At 39.8% G+C, this 12,133-nt stretch overlaps 2 protein-coding genes across 3 annotated transcripts in view; both read right to left on the bottom strand.

The window, feature by feature from the left end:
* The window catches only part of LOC118370900 (DENN domain-containing protein 5A-like), a 60,693-nt gene extending 59,974 nt beyond the window's left edge, over positions 1 to 719 (bottom strand). Inside the window, exon 1 of the mRNA XM_052462614.1 lies at positions 463 to 719. Coding sequence (XP_052318574.1) covers positions 463 to 562 — 100 coding nt within the window. The 5' untranslated portion in view covers positions 563 to 719. The remainder of the gene's footprint in view (positions 1 to 462) is intronic.
* A 2,498-nt stretch (positions 720 to 3,217) lies between these two features.
* LOC118370894 (transmembrane protein 41B) lies at positions 3,218 to 12,124 on the bottom strand. Of its 2 annotated transcripts, none has more exons than XM_035756123.2 (7): positions 11,813 to 12,124; positions 10,819 to 10,936; positions 10,136 to 10,264; positions 7,166 to 7,259; positions 6,936 to 7,040; positions 6,606 to 6,744; positions 3,218 to 5,595 (listed from the first exon to the last, which is right to left on the bottom strand). In XM_035756123.2, the coding sequence occupies exons 1-7, from the start codon at positions 11,913 to 11,915 to the stop codon at positions 5,426 to 5,428; spliced, it is 858 nt and encodes a 285-aa protein (XP_035612016.2). In that variant the 5' UTR covers positions 11,916 to 12,124; the 3' UTR covers positions 3,218 to 5,425. The 2 variants fall into 2 exon arrangements, with proteins under 2 accessions (XP_035612016.2, XP_035612017.2); XM_035756124.2 differs by lacking the exon at positions 11,813 to 12,124 and adding an exon at positions 11,513 to 11,721.
* Positions 12,125 to 12,133: the final 9 nt, after the last annotated feature.

Here is a 12,133-nt window from a genome sequence, read left to right on the forward strand (position 1 = left end):
CAGTGATGTACGTATGTAAATGTGTGCCTGTCCTGCTTTTGACCACTCAATGAGTGCTGGCTATACTCAGGAGGAGATTAATCCATGAACAGTTTTTCGTTGTCTTTAATTACAGCTGGGCTATGGAACATCGACGGCCTACAGTTCTCGAGCATTTCAAGATAACAACATTTATTGGAATAATCCATTCTAAACGACTAAACGTAACGTTATAACATAAAATGGAAAAGTAGACTATAGTAACTTGTATGAACAACACTGGTGTGCCGTCCTACTTATTGATGTACACAGTATTACCAGTTTTCATCCTCATTATAAATAAACTGTCATGTTTTTATTGTTCTAAACATTAATATAATATTGTACTCTAAAATCTATATAAAAGAAACATAAACTCGGAAAGACATTATATACCATGCAGAATTATTCCTATTGGTTCACCAGCCCGTTCCCGACACTTACCGGACAGTTCATCTGGTTCAAGCCCGCTTTCAGTGTCAAGTCCGCAGATAACAAAATAATCTGCGAATCGACAAGAATTCGAGCTGAAGCCGGTGGTCATTTTGAGACTGGTCCCGTGGTACCCTTTTCCTCTGCTTTGTCAGTTGGGTGCATATTAAATGATCGCGTAGTGTTTTCGCGCAGCCATCGTGGATGTACTGCAAAGCATGAAAATCAGAACAGAATGCCAGCCGAAATGCATTATGGGTCTTCAAGTACAGCTGTTCTCATCGGTCTCAGATCTCAACCCCTTGCATTACCGCTGCGTAGAGGGAACACACTGAGCATGCGCGAACTCCTTACAGATTACGTTATGCACTTAACCCTTCAGTTCCTGAGTTAAGGATTTATCTTATCTTGTAAAATGCTCTCCTTTATAATAATAATGCTAGAGTATTGAAGCATTAAATAGGCCTTATTGCACATATAATGAACCTGAGCCATAGTATTCTTACTCCACTGTAGCCAAGACCATCCAGTGTACAACTGAATGCAGACTTTAATTTCACCAATTTAGCCTGAACAATTGTATTCATGTAATACACATGTAATACCATAGTTGTAATACACATACGGTAATAGGTATTCTATTTGAGTATTCAAAGCACAGATAAGGAGAAGTAGATGTCAGAAACCGGAAAAACATGTAAAATGAACTTTGCCTGATGCACAATTTCGAATATATTTCATTAAATCATAAGAAAAATGTTGTCCTACTTGATAAAAAATTCAAGTCAAATAAGTCAAAGCAACTGTGGGGCTGAACTCTGTAGACATGTACAAAGAGCTCCACCATGTGGTGAAATGTGACGGTAAAAACATGCAGAACTTTGCCATTAGATTCACATTCTCATATTCCAATCATTTACCAGACAGTGAGAAAAAAAAGTACAGAATATTTTTTATGATTTCAAAATAAATATGTTAATAATAAACCAACATTCATTAGCTTGGACAAAAAGATGTACAATAATTAATATAATTTACAAACACAGGTCATATTGCAATACATTATCAGTTTGCACAACTTAATACTGTAAAGATCACAAGTGTAATGAATGGAAACACACCAAGAATCATCCAAGCCAGCGCAGATATTCTCAATATTCTCCGCATGAAATCAACAAATGTTGTAAAGTTGTAATAAGAAACATGTGTAACACCCTAATATTGCAGTGAACTTTAAAAATGGGATAAAAATCCTGGGGACTTTTAAACAGTTTTTGCAAATATGTATCAATTCATTTCCAGAAATTACGTCTGATATGAAATTGGGTGAAGAAATAATAATGTGATAGTAATAAGGGCAAAGGAACAAAATATTTTTATTTATTAAATCCCAAAACAGCTTTCATAAGAGCACACACTTTGTATTGACTGAACAGCTACAGGATCTCCCATCGGGCTTGATCCCTCTGAAAACTACTGTAGTGCAATCAAGATGAGGTAATGATGCAACCTCTATGAACTACAACAAGGTGAAGCCCAAATTTCAAACAACAAGAACAATAACACAACTAAATCACATGAAACAGGTCATGAAATTGATGGGTAACAGCGGGATTGGGATGCAGTAGGGCTGTTTTTACACAGGCAGAACAGTTATGATCTTTTGACCAATTATTGGCAAAAGAGCTGATCGGTCAAAACACCAATTAGTGGTAAAAAAAAAATCTGAATTTGGCTGCCTGTGTCAACACAGCCTTAGATATGCTAAGTGGCCACACAAATTAATTCAGGTAATTAAATACTAACAAATGAGATGTATTTTCTCATGTTCAGAAAGCGTTTCTATCGTGGATTAAAACGCGGATCCAAGTAAAATCGTTAATAATCCAAATATAAAAAATGATTCCTCACTTTTTAAAATCAATTTTCATAAATAATGAGTGATCTCAGATGCAGAAGAGTGGACAGTGCTTGAGACATGGATTTTGAAGAAACATCAACAGTAAGACTGCCCAAGTGCACATTCACTGCATCAACCTCTAGATACAACCAGAAGGTTTCACAGCAGCAGAGAATTCATAATGACATCAGGTAAGGCCAAATAAAAATCACTCCAATCACATCAAAGCACCCAAACTATAGTACAAATTAGGCATCACACCAACAGATACATACAGGTTGGATTCTAAGAAATATATACAGTCCCTTAAGAAAGTATTCACACCCCTTGACTCTTTTTCACATTTTCTTGTGTTGCAGCCTGAATTTAAAATGTATTCAATTTAGATTTTTTTTGTCACTGCCCTTCATAAAATAGCCCATCATGTAAAAGTGGAATTATGTTTTTAGAAATGTTTACAAACTAATAAAAAATGAAACACTGAATAGTCTTGAGTCAATAAGTATTCACCACCTTTGTTATGGCAAGCCTAAATAAGTTCAGGAGTAAAAATGTGCTCAACAAGTCACAATAAGTTGCGTGGGCTTACTCTGTGTGCAATAATAGTGTTTAACATTTTTTTTTTTTATAACTACCTCAACTCTGTACCCCACACATACATATAATTAAGATCCCTGAATTGAGTGAATTTCAAATGCAGATTCAACCACAAAGCCCAGGGAGGTTTTCCAATGCCTCACAAATGGCATCTATTGGTAGGTATATGTGTTTAAAAAAAAAAAAATTAAAAGACGTTGAATATCCCTTTGAGCATGGTGAAGATCTTACACTTTGGATGGTGTAAAGGAAGGAAGGAAAACGCTCAGGGATTTCACAATGAGTTTAATGGCTATGATAAGAGAAAACTGAGATGGATCAACAACATTGTAGTTACTCCACAATACTAACCTAATTGACAGAGTGAAAAGAGGGAAACCTATACAGAATAAAATATTCTAAAACATGTATCCTGTTTGCAATAAGGCACGAACGTAAAAATACAAAAAAATGTGGAAAAGAAATTAACGTTATGTTCTGGATAAAAAAGCATTATGTTTGGGACAAATCCAAACATCATCGCTGAGTGCCACTTCATATTTTCTAGCATGGGGGTGGCTGCATCATGTTATGTGTATGATTGTCATTAGCAAGGACTAGGGAGTTTATGATCAAAAGAAACAGAATAGAGCAAAGCATAGGTAAAATCCTATAGGAAAACCTTGTTCAGTCTGTTTTCCAACAGACACTGTGAGACAAATTCACCTTTCAGCAGGACAATAACCTAAAACACAAGGCCAAATATACACTGGAGTTGCTAACCAAGACAACATTTAATGTTTCTGAGTGGCCTAGTTACAGTTTTCACTTAAATCTCTCCGCTTGGAGTCTGGAGCACTGGAAAAGCATACTCTGAAGTGATCAATCACGCATCAATATCTGACAGTTCGACAGATGGGTTTGGCGGATGCCAGGAGAACGTTACCTGCCCCAATGCAACTGTGCGTTTGGTGGAGGAGGAATAATGGTCTGGGTCTGTTTTCCATGGTTTGGGCTTGGTCCCTTAGTTCCAGTGAAGGGAAATCTTAACACTACAGCATACAATGACATTCTAGACGATTCTATGCTTCCAACTTTGTGGCAACAGTGTTGGGAAAGTCCTTTCTTGTTTCAGCATGACAATGCCCCTGTGCACAAAGCGAGGTCCATACAGAAATGATTTGTCGCGATCGGTGTTGAAGAACTTGACTGGCCTGCACAGAGCCCTGACCTCAACCCCATTAACCACCTTTGAGATTAATTGGAACACCGACTGCAGCAATGGGGGGACCAACTCTATATTAACGCCCATGATTTTGGAATGAGATCTTCGACGAGCATACTGATACCACATACTTTTGGTCACTTTTGGTCATGTAGCGTATATTAGTGTTTTATTTTTTACAAATGTTAGAATTTTTCTTCCACTTTGACAGAGTATTTTGTGTAGATCATTGACAAAAATATTGCAATTAAATCAATTTGAATCCCACTTTGTAACAACAAAATTATGAAAAAGTCAAGGGGTATGACTACTTTCTGAAGGCACTGTACATGAAGTAGCAGTGTGAAATCACTAACACCTGGGAAAAGCATGAACAACCAAAAATCTAATTGGTAGCTTTGCAAAGGGCACTGCTGGGTCATCCACTACTGCATTTCTCAACTGGCAGAACATTTGGACTGGTGACACACAAGGGAGAGCACACAGGCAGAGAGGGAGTCTCAGCACCATTAGTAGAACAAATATAAAATAATATTATACAAAACACTAGTTTTCAATACTTGATATGCCGTTTCATATGTTTACTGATAGGCTCAACAAAAGCATCAAGAGTTTCATATTTATCTTACTATGTGTTCATATGCATATTTTTCATGTCAACATTGATGGCACACAGATAATTTTAGGGTGGTGTGTTAACAATATCTTCAAATGATAGAACATTCTAAATTATTTAATATGCTCACATTCTAACCAGTGTATAAAACAGTCATAACAATAGTCCTAAAATTTAGTGAAAATCAAAAACACTAAACTGCGACTCTGATCAGTATTGCTTTGATGTCACCCATATCACACAGGTTAAGAGATTAAATAAATTCAAAACATGGTTCAAGAAATACAAAGGAGGGAAGTGTAGCTTGAACTTGTGAGAACAATTGTGATTAAATCAATATTAAAGACAGATGCCTGATGTTTTCTGTATCCTTCCTTAAATCGTTTTACAGGCAAGCAACATTTAACAAAAATGGGAGAACAAACCCGAGGATGAGCAGAGGCCAGTTAGTCCTTTGTAGAGCACAAAGTTGAGGTGGCCACCACCACATGTTTTGGACACAGGAGTCAGGGTTGGGCCAACAGCAATGTTTCCACAGCAACCTCAGCAGGTGTGTGGGACAGCAATAGGCAGGACTATGTGAGTGACAGCGGGGTGTACCATTCCTGAGCCAAGGGATGGGCTGGGGGATCAGGCAGGCAGATGAGTTGTCTCGGGCCTACTCCATCTTCTGCTGCAGTTTCTTCTGGAAGCAGACAGGCAGGATAGAGAGTACAGCCAGGACACCTAGCACAATCAGAGAGTTCCAGGACACTGCCTCTCCAGCTGTCGTCAGTTTGTACAGTGTTGTACCAGCGTTGATCGCCACGAAGGACGGTGGGGCCACTCCTGACAGTCAGAGATAAGGGAGGAAGTCAATATTGTAAGACACACAACACATAGCTAAGGCATTCCTAGTCAATCACCAAATATTTATGTAGAAAAGCTAGCGAACTATAAAGGCTTGCGCTCCTTTTTAAAAAATATTGTGTTGAGCTGTTGACCGTAGATGCACTTGATTCAAAAGCCCTGCGCACCGGGTAAGCAAAGTGTTCCTTTTTAACCATTTTGTCTGAAGAGACAAAACTCCGGTTTTATTAGCAGCTCGTCGTGTCGATTTTAATATCAAGGAATATTTTACATTCTCTGGTCATAGGAACAACATGAATTTGTGCATGAGGCAGATGCGGTATGACTCGAGTTTCGCCCTTGGGTGGAAGAGTGTGTCCCCTCTCTCTGGTCAGTCTCACCGGAGGATAGGAAGGAGAGAGCAGCGACCGTGAGAGGCGGTTGGGAAAATCATTTTAACCGGTCATCCAACTCGGAAACTCTGGCATCTTTCCAAAGCTCTGACTTTTCGAGCTGAAGATCACTAACGTCGTGATTTGACCTTGTTGACCATCAGACGAAGGTACCATCAGTCCAGTAAAATCTAAAAGCGAATTATTAAAATTCATACTCCACAGTGTGGAGCACTCCACAAGTGCTAAACCAACTCATCTCTTTTGTTATCAAAGCTCGAGTTTTGAAATATAATATGGTCTGAGATTAACAATATTGGCAGGCCAATCATATAGCCAATATGCTGTGATAATGCATTAGGCCTACTGCCCAAACCTCATTCCTACAAAACTGTTTGTGTGAGATTTATGTAAAAAAAAAAAAAAAAAAATCTGAGCAGTAGACCTCAGCTTGCTTTTTGACTGCAAAAGTGATCTTGACTCAGAAAAGTTTGGTGACCACTGTATTAAATGGTATGAGAGATTCAAAAATAGCTCAGCAAAAAAGACAATGCAGCACTATCAACACTGTTTTCTACTGAGAAGGAAATACTGGAGTTTGATATATCTTAGCCTTACCAAAGAATGTACCAAGGAAGAAGACCCCCAAAGGCACATTGATGATGGGTGAGGTGATGTTGATGAACCAGTTGGGGAGAAAGGGAGTGATCCTCAGAAATATGATGTAATTGATGAGATGATCTCTGTGCTTGTCAACCTGCAATTGAAAACAGATAGCAGAACCTGTCATTCACAGAAAGGCTCGGAGGCTACTAGCCCCCTACTAAGACTCCACTGTTCTGTGGGTGTTACTAAATTGTTAAAAATGTTCTTGTACTCTCATATCAACAACTTCCTACACTGTTCACGTACCAAATCAACCTGTTTTTCCTTCCAAAAAGGTCTTACCTGCTGGGACCATTTCTGGACTCTCTCTGTCAGGTATCTGTATACCACTGGTCGCCCCACTAGATAAGACAGCATGTAGCAGAAGGAAGCCCCCAGGCCAGAGCACTGGGAAACAGTGACAGAGGCAGTACATTTTGTTAACCGAGTCTGGTTTACAGAGTCAAAGTAGATTTTGTAAATGTCACCACTATTATTAGTCATAGTTCTCCTTGTGTCAATAGTATACTCACCAGGCAGACGAGGAAAAGAGCCAGGGGGAAGGGGTAGAGATAACCAGACAGGATACTGAGGAAGATGGATCCAGGGATCGCAAATGTCTGGAGGCTGAGTCAGTCGCGTCAAGGAATACAGCTCAAGGGTTGAACACACAGCAGTATGTGCACACACATTTGTGGATGTCGTCACAAAAATACACGAAACAAAAATATAAAAACGCAAGATGCAACAATTTATAATATTTCGTGGCCTGAGGAATGTTGTCCCACTCCTCTTCAATGACTGTGTGAAGTTGCTGGATATTGGCAGGAACTGGAACATGCTGTCGTACACATAAATCCAGAGCATCCCAAACCTGCTCAATGGGTGACATATCTGGTGAGTATGCAGGCCATGGAAGAACTGACGCATTTTCAAATTCCAGGAATTGTGTACAGATCCTTGCGACATGGGGCCTTCCATTATCATGCTGGAACATGAGGTGATGGCGACAGATGAATGGCACGACAATGGGTCTCAGGATCTCGTCACGGTATCTATCTCTGTGCATTCAAATTGCCATCAATAAAATGTAATTGTTTTAGTTTTCTGTAGTTTATGCCTGCCCATAGCATAACCTCACCGCTACCATGGGGCACTCTGTTCACAACGTTGACATCAGGAAACCGCTCGGCCACACAACGCCATACATGCTGTCTGCCATCTGCCCAGTACAGTTGAAACTGGGAGTCAACCGTGAAGAGCACCCTTCTCTAGCATGCCAGTGACCCTCGAATGTGAGCATTTGTCCACTGAAGTCGGTTACAACACCGAACTGCAGTCAGGTCAAGACCCTGGTGAGAACGACAAGCACGCAGATGAGCTTCCCTGAGACATAATTTCTGCACAAACTGTCAGAAGCTTCTGTTGTGCAAAGCCACTGTTTCATCAGCTACTGCAGTCAGCTACTGCAGTCAGGTCAAGACCCCGGTGAGAACGACAAGCACGCAGATGAGCTTCCCTGAGACATAATTTCTGCACAAACTGTCAGAAGCTTCTGTTGTGCAAAGCCACTGTTTCATCAGCTATCCGGGTGGCTGGTCTCAGATGATCCCGCAGGTGAAGAAGCCGGGTGTGGAGGTCCTGGCCTGGCGTGGTTACATGTGGTCTGTGGTTGGGAGGCAGGTTGGACGTACTGCCAAATTGGCAACAGCTCTGGTGGACATTGCTGCAGTCAGCATGCCAATTGCATGCTCCTTCAACCTGAGACATCTGTGGCATTGGGTTGTGTGACAAAACTACACATTTTAGAGTGAACTTTTATTGTCCCCAGCACAAGGTGCACCTGTGTATTGATCATACCGTTTAATCAGATTATTGTTGCCACACCTGTCAGGTGGATGGATTAGCTTGGCAAAGGAGAAATCCTCACTAACAGGGATGTAAACAAATTTGTGCACAAAATGAGAGAAATAAGATTTTTGTGCATATGGAACATTTCAGGGATCTTTTATTCATCTCATGAAACCAACACTTTAAATGTTGCGTTTCTATTTTTGTTCAGTATTGTTAAAACATACTCCACTGTAGTAGCATACAGTACAAGTTTATTATAGATCTGGCTGCAGGACTCATTTGTGCAGAAGTATCCGCTATAAAAGAGGAGAAAAACATGGTCCTATGCATGTTATGGTACCACTTCATATGTAAACATCATCCATGTTGAGAGCACATTTATTTTTATGAATTAACACTACACAGTATGAACTATGAATACAAATGCAGTATCATGTCTCATGTCTTCTTCTGCTAGTTTACTTAATCTCTTTCCCCTCCACTCTTTAGGAACATGTTAATGCATAGTGTCTGTGCTCTGACCAGTATGTGCTAACAGCACAAGGACTGGACCAGTATGTGCTGTTAGCACATACTGGCCAGAGCGCAGACACTATGCATTAATATGTGCCAAGACAGTGGAGGGGAAAGAGAATAGGAAAACTAGCAGAGGAAGCAGGGTAGAAAACATCAGGCAAAGATACTGCGTTTGTATTCATAGTTCATACTGTGCAGTGTTAATTCATATTCTTCATAAAATGTGCTCTGAAGATGGGTGATGTTTACATATGAGGTGGGACCATAACATGCATAGGACCATGTTTTTCTCCTCCTTTATAGCGGATAATTCTATCTGGCTGTAATGTCTGTCTGAAGTGCAATTGGCAAATCTGGAACAGAGTTTCTATTGCAAATAGCTGTGGGTGGAAAGGATGTCCTTAGAACCTACTGTACTGATAAAGTTGAACTAAGTTTAACTGCATGTCCATGTCTGCATTCATCTGTTCATCTGTCTTCTAATAATAATAATAATAATAATAATAATAATAATAATAATAATAATAATAATAATATATGCCATTTAGCAGACGCTTTTATCCAAAGCGACTTACAGTCAGTCATGTGTGCATACATTCTACGTATGGGTGGTCCCGGGAATCGAACCCACTACCCTGGCGTTACAAGCGCCATGCTCTACCAACTGAGCTACAGAAGGACCACTCTTCTCCGGTCATACAATTAAGGAAAATGTACTGCACTCTGTGGTTGTTGTGAACACACAAGAATCGCCTGAATTAATACTCAAGGATCAAAGCCCACTGTACCCCCACCTCCTACTTCTCCATTCATTATCCAGAGGCAAGCCCATGCCTTTACTATGGCCTTTGCTTGGCTGGCTGCTTTGTTCAAAGGAAATAATGAATGAGAGGTACACCGAGCAGGCGAGAGAAAGGTAGGGGAGATTAGGGATGATGCAATCAACAGGCCCATCACAGAGTAACAAAAGCCTGTTTTGGCCCGCTTCCCAGTCTGTCGCTCTCCTCTGCTGACCCACTGGATTACACAGGGGGCCTCGCAGACATGATGCATGTTGAAACAGCTAATAAGTATGTAACTCAATCCTCCAAACGTTAAAAACTTTGCAATACATTTACTACCCAAAAGGATACAAGATATAGGTGGTAAAGTAGGCTACTAACACTTGGGTGTAGTAGGTGTCCTTATATTTGGAAAGTACAGTGCCCAAGGCTTTGGCATCATCCATATCTTTGGGGATTTTAATAGTAGCCATCTCATCACTGAAATGAAAAAAACATTTATATCAATTCACCATCATACAATGTTGTGGATAAATAAACATGTGTGAATCTATGTGCAAGGGCTTTGACACTTACAGAAACTGAAATTAAAATGTGACTGTCTATTGGAGTGTGACATACTAGGCTGTAGACATTTTAAATCAAATGGTTCTCATCATTAACTGTGATAATCATTGATAACAGGCTCCTATATATCTGTAATAGTCATATTTCCAAACAGCCTTTACATGGTGATACTTTCTTTGTTCTCTATTCGGACGTCCCAGGTGTCTTCTAAACTCTGATGGCTAGTTGCAGGGGAATGTTTGAATTGAGAAAATGCTCCGTTATAAAATCATATCCATTTCCGCTCCATAAAATAATCCATCAACGGTTATAACAACTAATGATGAGAACCATTTTAATGAAATTATTTATCTTGGCTGGTGAATGCCATTTGGTAGGCTGTTTCACAAAAGTTACAAATGTTATACAAAAGTAACTCTCTAAACATGAGTCTGCTTGCTGGAAAGATAAATGCAAAGAACAATTACTCGTTGAGCTCTGGGAAATTCCTGTACACTAGGTACATGACAGAAGCAGCGCAGGTGAAGACAGACAGCAGGATGAGGAGAGACATGCGAGCTGAGCCCCCTCCAGTGTATTGAGTCTCTGTGGAGAGGGAAGTAGCTAAGTTATATAGCACACACAGTCAGCAAATTAAAAATATCTTGATAAGCCTCTATTCTTCTGTAACAACAGCAGTAAGCCTCATGTAATGTCTTGCTTCACTTTGCATCACTTGTTGTTCTAGTTCCTGGTTGATTTCCCCAGAGTACATGAAGCATGCTATGTAGTCAAACCATTCAAGATATATAATCCTTGAAACTGACTACATATGTTCCTCATCAAAGTTAGAATACATCTGCCTATGTTATCACATGACTCCAAGCTTATGTTTATTTAAATAAAAAGGTTAAATAAATGTAAAAAGTATAAATAAAGTGCGTATTATGTAACATCCTGTTATGATAATTGTGTTGCTCCATCTATATAAGAATAACATTACATGGTTAGCCTACTAATATTTTCCTGACTTCATCCAAGTAGTTCTGTCATTGACACTGATTAACACTAGTAACTTAATGTCAAACTGGGTATGGCCCCTGACAGTGGCTGGATAGATAGCAAGCTACTAAGTTACTAACCTGATCATGTGAATTTCAACCAAATACACTGGTAACTCACCCATTTTGTCTGTGCTACAACTCCGTCATACCACCAACCTTGAAAGCAAGTAACTTCTGAATCTTGATAATCAGCTGTTAATAACGTTAGTTAGCTAACGCTGACTGACAACAGCATATCCGCATTTCACAATCATCTGGCTAGTTATCAAGCCGGCTAGCAACATTATTTAACGAGACGTTTACCACATCATATAAACAGTAATGTATCTTAACGTTAGCTAATCAATTAGAACACAAATAAATTAGCTAGCCATACTAGCCAGTTAGCCGGGATAGCAACGTCGTTATCTATACATACCTTTGAGGGTTTGTGCCTCGTTAAATGTTGTCTTCGGTTCCTCGTGTAACGTTACTGACGAAACACTATCGGCCTCTCGTCTTTCTCTTCGTTTCTTGGCCATGTCCGCTTATTAAATTAAGATATCGATCTAGCTACACCGACCTCGGGTGTAATACACCGGGCTTCTGTCAAAGTTCAAAGTAAGAGACGAGATACCACTTTGCCAACCGGCGACCAGCAAATTGACACATTCCCACAACCTTTCACCTTTTCTAAGTTTGTTACTCTACCTTTTCCCCACAGTGCCACCATGGGGCACCATGCATTTCCAAGACAATG

Source organism: Oncorhynchus keta, chromosome 14 (assembly GCF_023373465.1).
Source record: "Oncorhynchus keta strain PuntledgeMale-10-30-2019 chromosome 14, Oket_V2, whole genome shotgun sequence".
Taxonomy (NCBI): Eukaryota; Metazoa; Chordata; class Actinopteri; order Salmoniformes; family Salmonidae; genus Oncorhynchus; species Oncorhynchus keta.

Excerpts from the sequence above, each read along its gene's own strand:
- LOC118370894 (XM_035756123.2), bottom strand. The coding sequence starts at position 11,915 with ATGGCCAAGAAACGAAGAGAAAGACGAGAGGCCGATAGTGTTTCGTCA. Across the intron at positions 7,260-10,135 it reads TACTTTACCACCTATATCTT|CCTCCAGACATTTGCGATCC; the intron begins GTATCCTTTTGG and ends CGACTGACTCAG. Across the intron at positions 5,596-6,605 it reads CTTCCTTGGTACATTCTTTG|GAGTGGCCCCACCGTCCTTC; the intron begins GTAAGGCTAAGA and ends TCTGACTGTCAG.